The sequence below is a fragment of the Piliocolobus tephrosceles genome, chromosome 1 (assembly GCF_002776525.5).
Source record: "Piliocolobus tephrosceles isolate RC106 chromosome 1, ASM277652v3, whole genome shotgun sequence".
Taxonomy (NCBI): Eukaryota; Metazoa; Chordata; class Mammalia; order Primates; family Cercopithecidae; genus Piliocolobus; species Piliocolobus tephrosceles.
In genome coordinates this window covers 53,039,077-53,061,650 of record NC_045434.1, presented here as the reverse complement: position 1 = coordinate 53,061,650, position 22,574 = coordinate 53,039,077, and the positions used below count along the sequence as shown (strand labels likewise).

At 34.0% G+C, this 22,574-nt stretch overlaps 1 protein-coding gene across 3 annotated transcripts in view; it reads left to right on the top strand.

Moving 5' to 3' along the window:
• KCNT2 (potassium sodium-activated channel subfamily T member 2) overlaps positions 1 to 22,574 on the top strand; it is a 281,008-nt gene that overhangs the window by 184,021 nt on the left and 74,413 nt on the right. For all 3 annotated transcript variants that reach the window (XM_031934298.1, XM_031934293.1, XM_031934287.1), the window contains one exon: positions 6,381 to 6,492. In XM_031934298.1, the coding sequence (XP_031790158.1) occupies positions 6,381 to 6,492 (112 nt within the window). The remainder of the gene's footprint in view (positions 1 to 6,380; positions 6,493 to 22,574) is intronic.

Below are 22,574 nucleotides of genomic sequence, written 5' to 3'. Positions count from 1 at the left end.
CTAGAAAAACAATGACGGATTCAGGCTTGTGACCGGAGTGCCAAGAAAGACAAGAGAACTTTAGGAGCTGGGGGAAAAAAACAAAACAAAACAAAACAAAACAAAACAAAAAAGCAAAAATCATCTCTTTGGAGAGTACACAGAATAATATTTAGGGCAGAATGGGTAGAGAATTTGTATGGTAAAAGTCCAGGTGTGACCTAGATGAGAAGTTCCCTTGGGTTGATTTTGTTTTAATACAAAGATTTTTGGTTGCTGTTTTTGCTGTTGTTTTCTAAACTTTAGCTGACCACACTTGTAAGATAATGAGCAACGTCAATGGAAACATTGAAACAGTCATGGATTGTCATCTGTCTGGAATGGAGCAACTCCTGCATTAGATCTATAGTAGGACAGGATCTGTGGCCATGCCTGCAATTGTGATTTGTTAATGTATCATGCTTGGCCCCTAGGTTTATTGGATATCTAGTAAGTGTCAGGACTAGACAGGATGCTATGGCGGCAGTGATGAACAAGGTGGACATAGCTAGTGGCCTTAGAATGCTAATAGTCTAACAGGGAGGATATTAAGGCGGTCATTTAAATTTTTAATTAGAGAATTATAACTGTGGCAATTATTGGAGAAAATATGTAGAATTGTTTATAGACCCAGATAACAAGAATATTTGCTCTAGTCCCATGGGTCAGAGAATGTCTTCCTGAGGAATTGATAATCTTTTACCTGAAAAGTGAAGAGAGACTAAATGGGCAAAAGGATGGGTAGAGCACATTCCATATGGGGCAGCATATATGAAGCTCTGAGATCCTGATAGTGACTATTCAAGGACTTGGAGCAGAGCAAGGGGAGGACTGGTGCAAGGAGGCTGAAATGGAATTTAGAAGTCATATTTTCATGGCTTTGTAAAGTATGTTCATAAGTTGGTCTGAATTTTAAGAATAACAGAAAATCATTGAAGGATAGAGAAGTTTAAAAGATAACTACAGGTGCAAGGTAGAGAATCATTTCAGGACAATAAAGAGTGGGTAAGAGCAGACCAGTTAAGAGACTTCTGCATTGCCACGACTGTAAGAACATAGAAGGGCAAGTTTTGTTTATTTATTTTTTGTTTTTTAAAAGAAAAGAATATTGTCTTTAGATTGGCACAAGTAGTCATAATCTTACTAAGGAAACAACACGTACCTGCATATGGAAAATGACAGATTTCAAAATAATATAACCATAAGTATAAGTAAATAATTTAAAATACTCAACATGTATAAATATAAGAGTGATGCCTTTCTATAGTGAAAACCACTTTTAATGTTTAGATTGGCGATGGTTTACATGGATAAGATTTTTGAGGATTCAGAGGATTCCTAATATTTATCATACTGTCATTTATTACTAACTCAGACTTCCTGAAGTATTTTTAAATTATTTATGAAAGATTACGTACATTTATACTTATTTTAGTGTTGATAGTCAATTGCAGTCCAAAAATTCCAATTAGTGTTTTATGTGTATCTAAGTGTGTCTGTATACCACCTATTAATGTATACCCCTGTTACTTAAAAACACTATTTCCAGCTACCATGGCAAATCAGAATTTGTCGTATAACATATAGCTTATTATGTAATATTTTGAATAAAATGTCATAAACATTTTCCAATGTTCTTATATTTGTGTGTTTTGCTTTATGATACAAATGCATCTAGTTTCAGAGTTCCCCCTGTAGCCTGTGAAATAGAATATATGGTATGTTTTTCATCTTTATATTGGTTAGTAAAAATATTTATTGAATAAATTAATGCAGGGAGGGAACTCTTCCATAGATATTTTACACATCTCCACAATTATATTTACATCACTGAGTCAGAATATGAAGTAATTGTAGAAAAGTTTTAAATAGAACAAACTATATCTTTTTTTTTTAATTACAGTGTTGCTCTATTATGTTCCTAGTGCCCAGGGAAAAGAGACTTATTATTTCATTTTAATTCTAAAATGTTCTACATGCAAAATGTATTTAGCTCATATTAAGACACGAAAATAGGTTTATGTTATTAGTGTTTCAAAGGAGCCTAAATAAATCTATTAGACAACCAAATTTGTAAATATATAATATTATAACTGAATACAAGTAATAGTCTATGGATATAAAGGACATTAACATATTGTTTCATTATATAAGTATTAGTTCTAGATTTTTCACTAGGTGGCAGGCTTAGCTAATACTTTCAGTTTCTCAGTCCAAAATAACATAAATGTTCTATGTTCATTTATGTAGAACAGAAATGGGAGGCACATCATGTAAATTATGTTGTCCTATTTAATTTCAACTCCAGAAGTCACTCAAATACAGTGACTGGGTCACTCAATCATATTTTCACTCACTCTTATTAAGACCCCAAATATTTCTAGCTACATATGTGTATATTTTTATTTGATAAGATATGTCATAAAAGGATAATAAACAAAAGAATCCAGGTAACCACAACTTGATTCAAAGTGAAAATACTGATTTATATCAAAGATAAAATACATATCTTTTAAGGAAAATAAAAACGTTCCAAAAGTTAAACTCTATTTTCATTAGTTTGTAACTACATTTTCCTCATAAATTCTATCTCTAGCCTGATATCTCAACACTGTCCTAAATGTTCTTCATAATTTATTCATTCACTAGTGTCTTAATGCTACTTAATCTAGAAGTGTTGAGTCAGCCACAATTTATCACCCCTAGAAAAAATACATATATCCTTATAATGTGTGAATTTTTATTGTTTCATCTATTATATTATAGTATTTAAAGTCAGGAATCTTACTTTATGTATTTATCTATCTCCTGGAGACCAGAACTTTCTGAGAGTAAAAAGTTGGTAATTATTCATTAAGGCTAAATAAAAGTAATTTATAAAATGTTATTTTTAAAAGAGTTGATTTTTAATATATAAAACACGAATCCATTGCTAGATATTGTTAATAATTTATTTTATTTGGGTCATCTGTATTTCCTTACACTGGTCTATCTTCCTCTTTATTATAATGGGGAGGAGAAGCTTCAGCACCTAATGCTGTGGTGTGACCCAGGCCCTGCCACCTACTAGAATGTTACCTTGAACATAGTATTTTGTCTCTTTGGGCCTCAGTTTCCTTATCTATAAACTAATAATTGGAGGTAAATCATAGAGTAGTTTTTTGCAGTTTGAAGAGGTAACGTGACCCTCTCGATTTCTAACACAAATTGGAAACTATTGAGATCCAAAGAAGTCAGGCAGATAGAGTTAAAAATATTAGGCAAGAAGATGTGACTTTGGTGTAGGCAAAAGTGGGCTTTTAAAATCCACCCTTGAGAACCTTGGTCAGGAGCCATACTGGACAACCACAAGACTTGTCCTATAGGGCTTATCTCTCTTCACAGCTTGGCACAGACCAGCACTCATCTAAAGACACTGAAAAGATAGAGTCAGGGTTGAGACATGCACCCTCAGCTCTTCCTAGGGAAAGAGAGGATACAGATAGAAACACAAAAGGGTTCCTACCTGATGTGAAGATTATGTGAGTTAACACATGAACAACTCTTAGAGTAGTACTTTATAGTTATTGTTTTATGGACATCATCCCATCAGAGAGAAAAAAAAAAAGGAAAAGACAAAGAGGAGAACCTTAGATCCATTAATTTTTCTTTTTAAAGTTTAGTGCATAAATGTGGGATTTATTGTCTGCATGAGTCTATAGGGCTTTGTGTTCATTGATTCATTTTTGTCCTATTTTTCATTTTAGTTTCTATTTCTCCAGATGATTGAATTTTGTCTGTGACAACCATATATGGTGAATATCTTTAGTGACATTGTTATTTTAAAATATTTCTTAAATAAATACTTTGAAACTCCCAGATGGTATGAAATTTGGCAGTTGGTGGCATTTCCCAGGCCTACCAGATGGAGTTTGCCAGCCAAAAGTCAATAGACATTTTTTTCCATCAGGCCACTTTTCTAATTTTTAATGAGTTTTTGGGAGAATAACTTTTATTTATTGAATGTACCATCATGGGTGACTTTTGAGTGAGAATAGAGTTGCTGAAATAAAGTCCTGTGAAATATGGATACTATAGTGTTTCTCCGTAAGCTTATCTAATTAAATTCCGTGCCCTGTTCATCAAGATTTCATCTCAAATGCACAAACATGAATTGAGAAATTGTTTACTTTCACAAAGATTTGTTAATTAAAGGAATATAAGGTCATAGGCACTGAGAGGGAAACCTTGCTTTCTTGGTGTGACGATTTATTAAGATAACTAAGGCATGAATAAAACCAACCAGGAAGCTAGAGAGGCCATCAGGTAGTTTAATCAATAAGTCAAACACTGGGGAACCAAAGTGGAGGGGATGATTCTGACTTTAAAAATAGTTTAAGTTTCATCTTGAATGGATTTGAGAGCCACTTTAAATATTGGTTGTGATTTCATAATATAGAGATTCAGGAGAAAAGGAAACAGAAAAGAAATGGCATTTCAGGCAGAAATAGCAACATGAGAAAATTTTTAAAAAACTAATAATAATAACCATTCTAACTAAGAAACAGTACCTTTAGTATGTAGCCACTAGCTTCATGCTTTGCTACATCCTTTCTTTGCAGAATCTGATATTTAGAGTTTCTGTAATGAATTTAAGGTCACAGAACTATTGAAAAAGGTATCAGTTGCACAAATAAAATTACAGTATTTTTAACATTAGAAGTCAGCAAAAGAAGTTATATCCTGGTTATTGTTTTGCTGATATTATTTAAATAACGATTATTACAATTTACCTAAATCAAGAACTATAACACTATTTATTATCAAAATGAAGATTAAGCCATATAATACTGGCTATATTTCTCCCTTTTATTAAAAGATTTCACAAAATACCCAAAGATATCCTAGCTCTCAAGGGCCTTGATTATATAAGACCCAATGTTAGTCCATTTGGGCTCACAGCCAAGAGGGCATGTTAAGTTTCACAGATAACTCAAGGGAAAAAAACAAAAAAAAAAAAAAACTGTTCTTAAAGATGAGTTAGTGTCTTAACTAGAATGGTGACTAAAGCCCAGTGGAAACACGCCTGAGAGGCAGATAATCAGAGAAGCCTGATCTGAAGGCTAAGAAAGGCCCTGCTGGCTGCAGAGCAGTAGGGTGGACCCACTCTCCCCAGCAGGAGGGAGCAGTCCTGGCAAATCATCCATCAACCTTCCGGAGTTAGACCTGAGGAAAGGTAAAAACTCATCTGTAACGCTGGGGTTCAGGGACAGGGCTCCCATCTTAAAAGAAGCATGTACCACATCAAGCACTCAGGCACACGGAAGTAACAGCACCCTCATGACTGAATGAGCATACATTCATAAATTGAGAGCAGCAGGAGTTGTTTGTTACTGAGCCACACAAACAGGCTGTTTATATCCTGCATATTTGCAGTCAGTTCTAGTCCCTGAGTTCAAGGGATGGTTCAGCCTAGTGATGGGAATTGTAAGTGGTCATAACTTGGTTTAAAGACATATCATATGGAAAACAAAGCTGATTATCACAGAAGTGGCTGCCACAGAGAGTATCAAAATATTTAAACAAGGAAAACTAACAGGGATGCATAGATATCAGGTAAGAATCAGATCATGAACAACAGCAAAAATAAAAAGGATTTATTGTGGTATCATCCTGCCTCTTTTCTCTGGGGGGAATCAATCTTGTGTGAGCGTGTATGTATGTGTGTTCGTTTTGGTATATATTTGAGAGAGTGTCAAATGGGAAGAAAGCTAATGTGAAGCCATGGGACCTGTGAAAAAAATTCTCAGGAGACTTTTGGGGAACACTATCAATGCTTTAGCTTTGGCCCTGATTCATTATAATGAAATTTTTATATAAATGATTTCCTCATCTCAGAAGTTTGTTGTAGCAAGATTTGACATTTAAAAACTGCGCACTATGAGAATAAGGGGCTATAGGACATGAAAGAGCTCACATAATGGACAAGAAACTCATTATGTGAAATTTTTGCCCATCAGCTTATTTATCTTTACAAATTTCTGTTTCAATACCATCCGCAAAGTAACCTTGTAACTTCTTAAATCACCTTTATGAGTTTCTCTTCTATGTTGTTCCATAATTGTAAAGAGAAAATATCTAATAAAAGCCAAATTACTGAATTTATTTTTCTTATTGTGCTAAAATGTCTGTTAAAATATTTTTTGGGAAATATTGTTTCATTTTTCCTGCATTGTACAGAAGATTTTATGTGGCACTGCCTGCTGTTGTAATTGGATATAGTTTTATGCCTAAGGCTAGGAATCACTCACTCATAAATATGTTGTTATAAAAAATACCATATTGGATTGTTAGTGTAATGCAAATGTTCTTTTGAAATGTAGGTTGTTTTCCAGTCTCAGTATTATCACAGAGCTAACTCACCCAGCCAACATGAGATTCATGCAATTCAGAGCCAAAGACTGTTATTCTCTTGCTCTTTCAAAACTGGAAAAGGTAAGACCCCATATTATCCAGTAAATTAGATGTAACCATCTTTATTCAGAAATTAACTCTGTAAATATATAAATAAAAATGCCATGAGATAGTAAAAATAAAATGCTGTTTTGAATTTCTGTTTGGGAGATGAAATTCTAGTTTATAATTTTTTTAAAAAATGTGAATCGACAGATTTGAACAATTTATATCACAGGTAAATATGATGGAGATATTTTGCTCTATTATTATTATTAAACACATGATTTGTGAAAGAATTAAATGCAACAGAAATGTGTATACTCACTTATTTGCTATGTCATGAAATCTATCTTTACACAGGGCTTTGCAGTTTCCAAAAATCTTTAAGGTCTTAGAAAACTATAGGCTTTGTTGAAAGCTGGCTTCCCAGATGTCACCAACGCAACCTGACGCAAAGCTAAGTTTATTGCTTACCTAGGTAGGGGAGACTTCCTCCCCAACAGAAGTTTGGCAAGGTCTCAGAGGGAAGAAAACAAGGTCAAAATTTAATGAGAACTGGAATTTAATTTAATGATGATGTTTCAAAACAGAGACTTGATCGGGACTGGGAAGAGATCCTGATAATGCTAATAGAGACAATGGAATTGCAAAGTAGTGTTATATGGTCAGAAAGATTTGGTTTCCATTTTCAGTATACAGGCTGAGTGTGGGTGTAGATGGCTTTTGCACTCAATTTTTACTTACTACTAAATTGTAGTGTACTGAGAGAACTAGATGTGAAAGAAAAAAAAAAGACCCAGTCTTATACATGTAAAATGTGTTAACCTGGGTGTAGTGGTTCGTGCCTACAATCAGAGTGATTTGGGAAGCTGAGACAGGAGGATCCCTTGAGCCCAAAAGTTCAACGCTGCAGTGAGCTACGATCATGGCAGTGCACGCCAGCCTGGGTGGCAGAGTGAGATCCTGCTTCTAAAAATAAATGAATAGTTAAATCTAGGCTGTTTTCATTTCTTATAACAATGTAAGAGGTAGAGAAAATGATGCCTTATATTTTTTTGGTTAGTTATTTCTGTTATGACAGACCAGACGCTGTCCTAATTCCTGGGAAACATATTGTTGAGTAAGGTGGTGTCTGTACCCTTATCTACTGATTTATCCAAAACTAGTCATACACGTCATGTTTATAGAGCCTTACCCTGCTTTTTCATGGCCATAGGGAAAATGTTGTGCCCTGCTTCCAGATGTGGAACTCAGTTTGAGGCTAGATAGATACCTCTCCCAAGGTTATACAGCTACCAGTCCAATTCAGTAAGGGAAATGTAAGGCTATTAATATTCAGGACAGAGAATTTCCACTATGCCACATCACTTTAGCAACATAAAAAAAAGATGGCATGCAGGGCTAAATTGACTCAGACTCAAAAGCAAACCAAATAATCAGAAATCCAGCAGGAATCCGTGCTGGCATGATGTAGTACAGCCTCCTTCATGATAAATGAGGTAGAATCACCTCGTGCTGAAGAAGCCGGGCTCTGGAGTCAGATTGGTCCAACTTGCCACTACTTTTGAGGAATGGAAACTGGATAAATTATTTCATAGCCTTGAGATTCTTATACGGAAAATAGTGGTAGGAACTATTTTAAATAGTAGGGTCATTATAAAGATTACAGCACGTAATCTATGCAAAACACTTCACCCTGCATTTGACATATAATTAGTACTCAAATAAATGGCACTAAAATCTTCATGATAGATTTTATATTTGTTCATATTGTCACTAATAAACATTTTATTCTGTGTATTCAGATTATTGACGAGTCAGTTGATGTAGCAAGGTCATAATTGTGGAAGATATTATCAGTATTTGTTAGCATTTGTGTTGACATGGTTGTGTGCTTATTGCATTAGGGGAAAAGAAGAAAACTATGAGATATATATGCCAGTCAGTTACATACATCTCTTTATCCAAAGGAAAAATAAAACTTAATATCTTCGCAGCAAACAAGAAAGTACAATTTAGACCCAGGTATCTAGGCTAAACTCCCAAAGAGAGAGACACAAGTTGCCTTCCTCCTTAATGTTCACATTTCAAAAAGATACCCCCAAGGCCCACAAGAAAAACATTCCTGGAATGCAAAACTGACTACAGGTTTATTTAACTTTTCAGAGATTTGCATCCATCTCACTGACAGAGAAAGGATTTCCAGTTACAAGTTTTTGACAGGGAAAGGATTTACAATTACAAGTTTTCTAAAGAAAATGCTCCAAGGAAAAGGGAGGGGACTTTGGTCATCAGGGTAATTTTTTTTTGTTTGTTTGTTTTTTGTTTTGAGATTTGTATTTGCTCTCATATCTTTTAGATTTTTCCCACGAAGAAAAAAGAAACTCAATACATCAACATATTTCCAAAGTATTCAAAGATAGAAAAACTAGCGGAAGTGGGATTGAAATCAGTAGTTTGAATGTTATAAAGCCACGGAAAATTCTTTGATCCACTTGTTACCACATTATGTTAAAGTTAGGATTTTAGAAACTTAAAAATTTTAAAATGTAGAAACTTTTTAGTCTTTTATATTCTCATGGGTTGAATCTCATGCCCATCCAAAAAAAAAAAAAAAAAACAAAACAAAAAGTTGTCCTGAGGTCCTAACTCTTACAGACGTGGTCTTTAGAGAAAGGCAGTCAACTTCAAAGGAAACTATAGGGTGGTTTATAATTTGTGGCTCACTGACAGTTTAATTAAAAGTATGAATTTAGATACAGAGACAGACACACATTAAAGGAAGGCAATGTGAAGAGAAACAGAAGACAGTCCTCCATAAGCCAAGGAGAAAGGCCTGGAATAGATCTTTCATTTACAGTCCTCAAAAGGAACCAATCTTGACAACATCTTTATTTCAGACTTCTTGCCTCCACGACTGTAAGACAATAAATTTATACTGTTTAAAATGCCCAGGCAATATTACTTTATTATGGCAGCCCTATCAAACAATGTTCCATGAATGATATGGTAAATCTTCCAATCAAGTGTTTTTTTTTTTTTTTTTTTTAATTTAATCATGAATATTTACTGGTACAACAGCTAACACAGTATTTACTTATCTTTCCATATTTGTATTCTGGGTGCAAGAAGATTTTTAGGATTAGAAAACTGATCTCTATTTCCAATATTTAAATAATCAGTAGCTTTTTCTATAGTTACTGTTGGCTGAGGGATACATGGATTTTTATTCTTCCAAACAATTATGAATATTGTTTCCATCTATCTGTAAGTAGATGCCCTTGCACCTTCACAGGTGACACCTTCACCTTTAGAAACACAATTAAGATGTTATATCCCGGCTGGGTGTGGTGACTCACACCTGTAATCTCAGCACTTTGGGAGGTCAAAGCAGGTGGATGACTTGAGGTCAGGAGTTCGAGACCAGCATGGCCAACATGGTGAAATCCTGCCTCCACTAATAATAGAAAAATTAGCCAGGTGTGGTGGTATGCACCTGTAGTCCCAGCTACTCAGGAGGCTGAGGCATGAGAATCGCTTGAACCTAGGAGGCAGAAGTTGTAGTGAGCCAAGATTGAGCTATTGCACTCCAGCCTGGGTGACAGAGAGAGACTCTGTCTCTAAATAAATAAATACATAAATAAATCAGAAATAAACAACAACTTGGCTGCTGACACACTTTTTTTGCTACTAAGTGGTCTTCATTCATGTTTAAGAAGTGGTAGGATTTATAGGGATAGGTGTGGAATGTTAAACTGTATTATTCCCAATTACTTTACTTTTGTGATGATTAAGCTTTGATGTTTTCCTTGTAAATCTTGCATTCTAATAAATATTAATATATGGTTTCCATTGGTATCAGAAATAATATTCTGTAAAGATTTACTGAAAGTAACTGTGTAGTGAAGAATATCTACTGTAAGGGGATATAGGGGTGAAGATAAAATTATCCCTTTGCCCTCCAAAGGTTTGCTGAAACTCACAAAAGGCAGATTAATAGCAGAAGCAGCATGCAAATTTATTAGCACACATGCGGGAGAATCACCAAGTAATTGCCCCACCATGCAATGGGGTGCGCATGGTTATATACTTTTTTCCTAGAAGAAAGGGAGATGAGAGGTATGAATGATTTGGGGGGGACACATAGTAAATGATCTTCAGGGAAATTCAGTAGACTTGAGGAACATATAATATGGCCTGGGACAAAATCTGTTGGGCCCACAGAGCAGACAATGGTTTGTGACAAAAGTCTGTTCAGATGTGTTGACAGACTTCAGTCTTGCTTCCTATGATGTGAGTTCAGTTAATGAAAACTCAAGGAAGAGACCAGAGTAATTGTTTTCTTCTTTGGCAGGTCCAGACTTTAGGCCAGTAAGGGAACTTCAGAGAACAACTTCATCCTGTGCTTTGGGACAGAAAGGATTGAGAGGAGGTTGTAGGGTGGTGGGGAGTCAGAGAGATCTTGAGAGGCTTCTTATTCTATTCAGCATGTCAAGGCACTATATTTTGGGGTATTAGTTTCTGAGCTCCAATAGGGAGAAAAAATTTCTCACTCATTATTATAGGGGCAGAGGCCCCTATAACAAAAAACAGATTAACAAGAGTGAAATATAACAAATTTATTGAACATAATAATATGTGACAGATGTCTTCAGAAACAAAGACTAAAAGAAACAGGGAAATCTGTGTATTTATATGCCTAGGCGTGGACAGTTGTACAGCATTATGATTGGACAAAGTGGGTATCATGGTAATAAATTAGGGAGGTGACCTAGCAAGGCCTATTTTTCAGATCTTCTTGGAATCTGTTTGTCTTCAGATATGAGGACATTGCCCTCCTCTGAGTAGAGGGGGGACCCTCTGGAATGAGGATATGATGACTTACTTTCAGTGGAAGGTCAGCTAAGTTTTATGGCCTACTTCAGGGAAGGAGGGGTGAGAGAAGGTTAGAGAGTCCATCCTGCTGCTGCTGTTTCCTCACATGTCTAGCTGACATATTTTGGAGTAGCATGTCCTGAATCCCATCACCACAACACTGCCTTTCAATGAGAAATGGAAAGAGCTAAAAACCTGGAAGGATAACTAGTTCATAACAACAATATGAAAAAGTATTGTGTAGTTCATTGATTATTCCTTGCTATCTTGAGGAACTCCCTTTTCCACTGTCTTCTGTGGCCCCTGTGTTTCCACTCAAGCCTTTTCTCAAGCCATCATTACCTATGTGACTTCAGAAATATACACTCCTTGCAGCCTATGTAATTTTTGTAGTCTACTACTTGCTTATGGAAGTTTGAGAAAGTTTGAAGATTTTCATGCCTATGAAAACTTACAAAGACTAAAGGTTTTTCAGACTATATTTGTCTTTCTGTGCCTGACTTATTTTTCTTAACATAACGACTATTATGTTAAGAGAAACGATCCATGTTGCTGCAAATAACACAATCTCATTATTTTTGCAGATCCATAATATTCTGTTGTGTATACATATCACATTTTCTTTAGCCAGTCATCTGTTGATAAACACTTAGGTTAATTCCATATCTTGGCTGTTCTAAATGATGCTGTTATAAACATGGAATTGTAGATACCTCTCTGAAATGCTAATTTTCTTTCTTTTGGATGTATACCCAGCAGTGGGATTGCTGGATCATGTGGCAGTTCTATTACTTTTTTGAAGAATGTTCATATTGCTGTCCATAATTGGTGTACTACTCTGCATTCTTATAGCCAACAATCATAAGCGTTCCCATTTCTCTGCATCCTTGCCAACATTTGTTATGTTTTGTCTTTTTGATATTTTGATAATAGGCATTCTAACTGGGGTGAGATGATGTCTCACTGTGGCCTTGATTTACATTTCCCTCATGATTAGTAATGTTGAGCATTTTGTTGTTTTGGGGAGAAATGAGCAGGTTACCTTCTATTCTGCCATCTTGGTAATAGTATTTGTGCCCATTTTCTTTTTCATCTGACCTTTCTTTTATTGTTTGTCCACTTTTTTGCTGATTTTTTTAATGTTATCTTTGTCTTGGATATTCACATCACCACTACAATTTTCTCAATGATGCTTTCCGTGTTTGAATGCCATTGACACTTCTCCCAACAAAGTAGGTGTAACAAGTGTAACAGGCAACAGTAGAAGAGCTACATAGAGATGGAGAAGGCAAGGAGAAAAAGAAATGGAAAAGAAGAAAACAGCAATAGAATGAAAGGGAAATTTTTGTCTCATTTTCTTCCAAAGGCTTATTTCTTTTCTCTTGTTTTGATGTATTTCACAAAGCCTATTATTAGTGTGTGTATTTGTGCACAATTTGCTTCAAGACTGCTTTCTTTAAATTTGCTTTTGAGTGATCACCATTCCCAAATGATGATCATAATCACAATATACAATCATGTGATAATTACACCTGATGTAAAAAGCAAAATAATGAAAATCTGAGATGACTAGGTGGTATAATAAAAATAAATGCTTGGTCTTTGTCCCTGGTTTATAACTCAGACCTTCAAAACTCCTTGTAATTTTCTGTGTGATAGGAGTGTTTTTTTGTTATTCATACTTTTCAACCATACTAGATGCTATGGCAACAAAGGGAATTATGGAGGGGCACCTCTATAAGCTGGGGCGGGCACCAGAAAAAGGAAGCTCTGATTACAAGGTTGAAACTTTTAGCCTTTACCCTCAACTCTAGGGAGGGGAGGAGGGCTAGGGGCTGAGTTTCATCACATGACTAAAGATTTAGTTTATCTTCCCTACATAATGAAGCCTGAATAAAAACTCTGAAAAATGAGGCTTGGATTGCTTCCTGGTTGGTGAACATGTTGACATCCTGAGAGAATGGGGCACCCCAACATCACAGTCATGGAAGTTCCTGTGTTTGGGAGACCTTTTAAGACTTTCCCCCGCATACTTTTTCATCTACTATTCATTTGTATTCTTCAAATCATATGTATAGTGCTTTTGTTGCTCTGTGATTTATTTCAGCTAATTATTGAATCTGAGGGTTTTTGGGAAGCCCTATATATGTAACTGGCTGAGTAGGAATACAGTTGGTTTGAGGGCACCTAGGCCTTATGGTTTAAATTGGGCACAGTCTTCTGGGACTGAGCGCCTTAACTTGTGGAGTCTTTGCCAACTCCGGGTAGTTAGTGTCACAATTGAACTCAATTGTAGGATGCACACTTGATACCAGAGAATTGGTGTCAGAATGCAGTAAGTTATATATTACTTTTGTAGTCAGTGGTAGAACAAAATGATAAGAATTTCTACCAGTGATTGGAGATATCTTCTGGGAGAAATATGATAAAAATGTCATTTTTTTCAATATATTTTCACTATAGAATAGCAAGGAGGTAAAATTTACACATTCTCAATTTAAACTCAAGTGAATAAATATTTCCTGAGCACATACTATGAGCCAAATGCCTTGCTGAATGCTAGGCATTGCAACATTGAAGAAACCACATCGAATTTATAATATGATGAGTGACACAAATATATGAAAACAAACAAAACACATCGTCTTACTAATTTGTTCTGTCCAGACAACTTAAGTTACATTTTATTCATAATCTAGATTCTGGAACAACTGAGTGGGAGTTTGGTGCTACCTGCTAACACTGAGTTTGATTCATTAAGAAAGATTCTTATCTTGTTTTTAAGAAAATATTTACCTTGTCTCTATATTCACCCAAAAAGAATTTGAAAAGAATACTAATCAATCTCTGTTTCTTTAAATGAGGAAAAACATTGCCCTACCTATTCTAGAAAAGTTATAAGTACAATTTATATGGATAACAATTTTAATGTACAAATGTGTCCATTAATAATATTTATAGGATTGTGATTTTACATAATAAGCCTAAAGTCTTCACATTATACCACGAAGACAGTGCAGTGCATAGCCAGGGAGGACATTCACTTCAAATTCAATGAAATTAGCTCCCAATGGAAGAATGCCACACAGCTTCTATATATGTGTCTATTGTGAAGAGGAAAATGTACAGCAAATTGTTAAAACCATTAAAATCAAAATATTAAATGCAGAAAAATAATAAATTTATGTAGCTAAGTTAATAAATTATTTGAATGTGGTAATCTTACAAAGTTAATTATTTTATGAAATAAATAACTTATAATACAGTACTTAACTGTTTATTATTTTTAGGAAGTCCACCAATTGTCTTTTCATAAACTTATACACACACATACACACACAAACACTCATCTACAGAGAGAGAGAGAGATTGCAGAATTTATTTAACTTCTTGATAAATGAAAGAAACAAAAATGCTTGTAAGTCACAAAAAAGAAAGTATCACCTAGGATGACAAAGATTACTTTTGGGTGTGCTTTCTTTTCGAGATGTTAAAATACTATCACATTAGACAAGGACATTAAATCAATGATTTTCCTACTTATTATTTCTCCCTCTACATTAAGAAGTATGTCCATCACTATTTGATTCTGTTTTGGTGGTCTGCAAGGCACTACTCATTTTTGAATTCACAGTCAAAGAAAGTACAGTACATTTATTCAGCCTTCCATTTGAAGGTACAGGGAACTGCAGCAGGAACCCTTGACTTCACAGACCAAGTTGAATAAAAGTACATTTCAAAACATTAAAACCAACAGAGTACCAGATTTATTATACTGGGAAAATTAACACTTATTTTGAGTTTATTTTAAATATCTTTCTTGTTGCTATAACCTGTAGAAGAATTACTTGACAGATTCTGTGCTGAATGCTGTCATTATATTTAGCTTGAACTAATTGGATACAGGCTCAGAATATGTTCAAATAATTAGTTTACTATTTTCAGTGCATAAATTTCTCCACAAGATGTAGAATTTGTATTATTTGTATTTAAAGTCCTTCCAAATTCCTTCCAGTAATACATTAGGAATCTAAAATTATAGTCTCCATATACTTATTCATATTTGTAATATATTCATTATCATAATCAAACTTAGTTTAATTGAATATGGACATATTTAAATTACTATTAACTCTTTTTGGAAAAAAGTTTGTTCTTGGCATCTTTGACTATTATTTCATTTTTTATAATTTCTATAGCTATCATATTTTCTTATTTATGTAATATTTTTAAACTTAATTCTTAGGGCTTCAAACTGTCAAATCATAAAGTTATCAAATCATAAAATTAAACTTAGGACAGTTTAACTTTAATACATCAAACAGATAATAGTATATTTATATATAATTTCATTCTTTAGTTTGAAAATGATTTTGATCTGTGGGACCCATTACTGAATGCAATTCATCATGTGCTCCTGTGATTATAACAAGTCATCATGTACTCATGTGATTATAACTGATTTTAGTAATATATTAGAAGTGTAACATATGGAACAGTTTTGGTATATCAAAACAACAAAATAGTCTAGACTCAGCAATGGGTCATTCATATGCACTCCTGTTAATCTTTCAAAGTCATGATATAATTTACATTGACAACCCTCCATGTCATAAAACGTACACAAAAGATGTATGCATCCTTTGTTTATTTTCTAAGGACTCAGATATTTAAATATTATCTTTAAATTTATAGCCTCCCTAACTTAAAACTGATCTCTTGAATTATGATTTTTATGTTCAAAAAAAAAGACTTCCTAACTTAACGCTCATCTCTTGAATGATGGTTTTTATGCTCAATAAAAATATTCTTTTTAAATGTTTTTGCCTTACTCTAAACGTAGCTTTTGAACTTATGCTCTAGTTAAAAGGAGTGGAATATCCTGCTTAATTCTTATATGAAGACTATTTTCTAACCTTTACTGTTCCAAAATTTTACCCAATGGGGATTGCCAAGTGTTTCTGTAGACATTTTGAGTGGTTCGAATTCTCCATCTCTTTCCTTGCATTTAACAATTTTTTTTTATTTTTGGTTTTCTGATTTTCCCTTATTATGAATATTACTGGTGACTTTGCCTGTTTTTGTTATTTTTAGATTTACAGTTGTATCTTAAGAGTTACAATTTTTGAACAACAATAAATCATACAGAACTTACTTTTATTTGTGTTTTTAAGTATTATAGGTACATATAGCTTGTTTTATAGTTTATAAAAGCACAGGAAAGAACACTGGTTTTAACTTCTCCAAATTATCATTTTAAAAAGTACCAATGTTTTGTTCTTTTATTTTATATTTTTATTTTTAATTGACAAATAATTATTAATTGGGTACAGTGTGACATTTATATATACACATACATACACACACACACACATATATATATTTACAACATGATATGATTAGATTAAACTAATTAACAAATCCAGGACCTCACATAGTTACTACTTTTGTAGTGAAAAGATTTAAAATCAACTCTTTAAGCAGTTTTGGAATATACAATACATTATTATTTATTGAAGTTAGCATTTTTTTTTTTGCAATAGATCACTAAGCTTTTTCCTCTTAACTGAAACATTGCACTCTTTTGATCCGCATCCCCTTATGCCCTTCCACCAGTCTCTGGTAACCATCATTCTACTCTCTACTATGAATTCAACTTTATGACATAATTTTTTTTTTTTTTAGGCAAAATAGTATTCCACTGTGTATATATACCACATTTTCTTTATCCATTAATCTGATGATGGACACTAGATTGCTTCCATGTCTTAGCTATTGGGAATAAGGCTGCCATGAACATAGGAGTGCAGACATCTCTTCAACATACTTTTTCAATTTATTTGAATATATACCCAGAAGTGAGATTACTGTACTGCATGTCTATTTTTAGTTTTCTGAGGAAACTCCATACTATTTTTCATAATGGCTGTCTTGGCAGGGCACAGTAGCTTAAGCCTGTAATCCCAGCACTTTTGAGAGGCCGAGGCTGGCGGATCACGAGGTCAGGAGATCAAGACATCCTGGCCAACATGTTGAAACCCTGTCTCTACTGAAAATACAAAAATTATCTGGGTGTGGCAGCGTGTGTCTGTAATCCCAGCTACTCCGGAGGCTGAGACAGGAGAATTGCTTGAACCAGGGAGTCGGCGGTTGCAATGAGCTGAGATCGCACCCACTGCACTCTAGCCTGGCGACAGAGCGAGATTCGGTCTCAGAAAACCAAAAGCAAAACATAATGGCTGCCTTAATTTACATTCCCACCAACAGTGCAAAAGGTTCTCTTTGCTCCACTCCACTGGCTAACACATACATTTTGTCTTTTTGATAGTAGCCATTCTAACAGGTATGAGGTGATATCTTATTGTAGTTTTAATTTGCATTTCCCTGATGACCAGTGATGTTGATCAGCTTTTCCTATACGTGTTGACCGGTTGTTTACGTCCTTTTGAGAAGTGTCTCTGTAGGTCCTTTGTCTTTTTTGTGACTCGGTTATTTGTTTTATTGCTGTTGAGTTGTTTGAGACCTTACAGATTTTGGATATTAGCCCCTTATCAAATATATTATTTGCAGATATTTTCTCCTACTCTATAGGATGTCTGTTCATTCCATTAATTTTTTTTTTTTTTTGATTGTGCAGAAGCCTTTTAGTTTGATATAATCCAAGTGTTTGTGTATGTTCTTGCTGCCTGTGTGCTTTTGGGTTGCTAGACAATAAATTATTGCCCAGAGCAATGTTGTGGAATACTTCCTCTGTTTTCTTCTAATAGTTTGACAATTTCTGGCCTTACATTTAAGTCTTTGAGTTGATTTTTGTATATAGCATGAGATAAGGGTCCAATTTCATGCCTTTGCTTGCAGACATCCAGTTTTCCCAGCACAGTTTAGTGAAGAGATGATCTTTTCTCCATGGTGTTGCCTTGGCATCTTTGTTAAAAAAAATCAATTGACCATTAATTCATGGGTTTTTTTCTGGGCTCTTTATCCTGTTCTATTGGTCAATCTTCCTGTCTGCTTTTATGCCAGTGCCATTGTAGTTGGATTACTATAGCTTTGTAATAGATTTTGAAGTCAGATACTGTGATGTCTCCAGCTTTGTTTTTTGTTTTGTTTCTTTTTTTCTCTCAAGATTGCTTTGGCTGTTTGAGGTCTTTTGTGATTCGTTTCAAATTTTAGGACTGTTTTATCTAAATTCTGTGAAAAATGACGTTGATTTATGGATATTTTAATAATATTGTTTCTTCCAGTTTATGACCATAATATCGCTTTAGATTTATTTGTGTCTTCCATAATTTCTTTTATTAGTGTTTAATAACTTACAGTATAAAGATCTTTTACCTCCTTGATTACATTTATTCCTAAGTACTTTTTTTTTTTATGCTATTGTGAATGGGACTGATTCATTATTTTTTCAGGTCATTTGTTTTTAGGGTAAAGAAACACTGTTGACTTTTATGTGTTGATTTTGTACCCTGCACATTTGCTGAATTTGTTTATCACTTCTAACAGCTTTTTGGTGGAGTAAAGTTTTCATATATTATAAGTTCATGGCATTGGCAGAGACAATTTTACTTCTTCCTTTTCTATTTGGATGCCTTTTACTTCTTTTTCTTGTGTAATTGCTCTGGCCAGAACTTCTAATACTGTGTTGAGCGAGAGTTGTTTGAATGGGCAACGTTGGCTTGCCCCGATCTTAGAAGAAAAGCTTTTCACTTTCTACCACTGAATGTAATGTTAGATGTGAACTTTTTATACATGGCCTATATTATGGTTGAGGTACATTTCTTCTATGCCTTATTTATTGAGAGTTTTCTATCATGAAAGGATGTTGAATTTTGTCAAGTGCTTTTTATACATGACTTTGCAATATTTGATTTTTTAAGTGTGTCCTCAGTAAAAGTATATATCCCTGTAAAACTGGAAAGTTTTGTTAATTATTTTTGTATGCTAGGAACCTAGTTCAGTGCCTGATTCATAAAAGTAAATTGAGAAGTATTTCTTAGTGATATTACTTAGAATTGTCTACTAAGCCATGGAATATTTTGTAGTCAATTAGAAATGTTCTATTTTTTAAGACACATTTAAAGTATATATTTAAATTACTTACTATGTTATTTTCTGATATAATTACTATTCACCCAAGTACTTTTAAGCAGGATTTGAGTTAGTAGATCTCTAGACTCATTTCTAAATATTTTATCTTCCAAAGTGTAAAATAAGAGCCTTTTAATGGAAGTAATGAATGGAAACTAGTGAAGTGAAAAATTCTGGCCAGTTACTGCCATGACTTATGATATCTGATTCTCCTAATTTAAAATAAGTCAGAAATGCAGATTTTTATATTAAATGTTAAATGTTGGAACTTACTAAACTTCAGTAAATTTAGCCAGTCCAAATGAAACTCCTCTGTAGTTGAGATTTGGACTAATTGCTGCCAGTTCGTAGCTTCTAGCCATATGTTGTTTTCTTGAGACACAGAGAGGTAGGTTAATGATAGTGTCACAAAAATCTAACTGGATAGGAAAGACTAAGGATTAATCATCCCTAATTCTTATTTTTCATATATAAAGTCAGCATGATAAAGTGCAATTCGTAAAATTAATCCAAATTCTTCATTGTCCAGAACTAAAAGAGAAAATAATTGTGTAATGTATTCTTATCAGGATGGAATCAGATGCTTGGAACCTTACTTTTTTACATAACTTTAAAGTCAATAGGTTTTGAAAATAGTGTCATAAAAATCTTCTTTTTTTTTCTCTGTAATGAAAGTTAGTAACAAAAGGACAGGAAATCATACATGCAAAGTGATTCTCACAAGCAGAAGGGCGGCATCACTGTGTTTGTATGAAAGGATTTCATAGGGTGGGTAGAATGATACATATTTTGAAGGAAGAGGAGGACCTGCAGAGATGGTTTTGAAACAGTTTTGACCTGCAGAGATTGTTTTGATATCTCTTATATGAGATTGTTACCCACCGTGAGTTGGAACCCAAATATGAGGAAGACATTTTCAGTATTTAACTAGTCAATCATCTGACTGATAGTCTGTTCTGGGAAGTACTGAAAAGTTATCCTGGAAAGCAGTTTGGGAGCTAAACCTTAGAATGCCCTGACTGCTGAGTCTTTGGAGTTTTTGATGCAGTGAATGTGGAGTCATGATAAGTTTTTAAATGAGGACATGGAGGAGGTGACATTGTCAGACCTATACTTTTATGAAATTGATGTGAAATTTTTATGTTTATCTGAAAAGAGACATTATGGGGAAAAGGGAAAGAGTAAGTTATTTCAATAAATCAGACACGAGATAATAAAGGCCTGGTCTAGGACTGTCAGGGTGAATATACTGATTAAAACTAAAGAGAGAATTCTGGGAAATAATGACCTTAGTGAGATAGATGATATATTTGTTTAAATATATTAAAATTATAGTACATAAGTAAAAAAAAAAGTGGTGATATACAAATGAAGCTCTGGAACAGGATGAAATACACACACACACACACACACACCCCATACATATACATATACATACACACACACACACACACACCCCATACATATACATACACAGACACACACACACACACACACACACACACACACACATATATATGCATGCATAGATATATTCAAAGGTTGTACACATAAATGTATAATTGTAAAGCCTTAAGAAATACGAGGCTTAGAGAGCCTCAAGGAAGGTAAAAAGAGCCACAAGGAAGGTGAGTTTAACTAAGGACTTTATCCTGCGGTTCATAAAGGAGAGTCTAGAAAGAAGACAAATCAGAGAAAATGAGCGAGAGGTCCAAGAGTATTCTGGAAGCTGAGATAGAGTGATGTGAAAAGACAGAGCTCCAGAATTAGAATGCAGTTTGTCAAACACTGTAAGAAAGTTCAAGTAGGATGAATGCTGACAAAAACCACTAGATTTAGGAATTACATTATGATTGGGTCCAGAGGAAAGAATGAAGGAATGTAAAAGAATTATAATTGAGAAAGTAGGAGATGGAAACCAGTAATTTGTGCCAATAAAATTCTTGAATTTTTAACCTACCACTGTTCTGTTAAATCCAATAATTTTATCATCTCATTCCATATGGTATTGATGGACACAGATTAAAGGAAACAAAATTTCTGCCAGAAACATATTCCTTCTTCCAAGAAAGGCACATGTTCATGATAATAAAACAAATGGAAAAGTAGGTAAGACCAAACATTTAAAAGTGTCTGAAATATTTATTGATTTAAATGTCACTGGAATTCTTTTAGATATTTATATAAATATTTGTTAGGAAAAAATATCATCAGTAAAACTTCAATTGAATTCAGAATTCTACTAGGAAAGAAATATGATAAGTTTAACAAAAAGAAATCATAGTGTATGTTTATACTAGCCACAATAGCAGAAACATTTATTATAAAACCCAATAACTAAACACAGTAAAGTAAAAAAGCTTTGCATATTGTGCACATTACAATTCTTTATATACTCACACCTCCGTTAAAGAACCAAAGTGAGAAGGGAGAGGTATTGAGTGAACCTCAAATGTTTGTTTCTTGCTTCCAGTATATGAATGTTCTAAGCATTAAATTATACAATAAATTGTCTCTTGATGTAGGCTGCTAACATAAGTAGAAAAAAATTATTTATTTTTCCAATCAAATGTCACTAACTGTGTGTCAGGCATTGTTTTAGGCATTGTATAAGTAACAGAAAGCAAACTCAAGGTGTCTGCCCTCTTGATACATAGGCTCTAGCTGAGATAGATTATTAATAAATTAAAAACATAAACAAGATGTAATAGGTTTCAAAAAAGCTATGAAAGTAATAACAGGTTATATTCAAGAGTAACTGCAGAAAGACATGTTTTGAATAAGGTGATAAGGAAATACCTCTTTGGGGAAGTAATATTTGAGCTATAATGATAACACCAGCTTAGTCCAGTAAAAACCTGGGAATTAGCATTATAGGAAGAATAAAAAAATACAAAGTTCTTGAGGTAATATATAATTTAGCATATTCAAACAACTGATAATAAAAAATAGCTTTTAAAGTGTTTACTATATACAGTACTTTTAGAGGTTTTATTATGTTTATTTTTTGTAATCACAGTGGGATGTAGATGTCAATATGAATCCCAATGCACCATTATAAAACTGAGCAACAGAAAGCTTAAGTAACTTGCAAAAGCTCATACAACTAGCGGGTGGAAACACTTGACTGAAACTATTGTATGTATTTTCAGAAT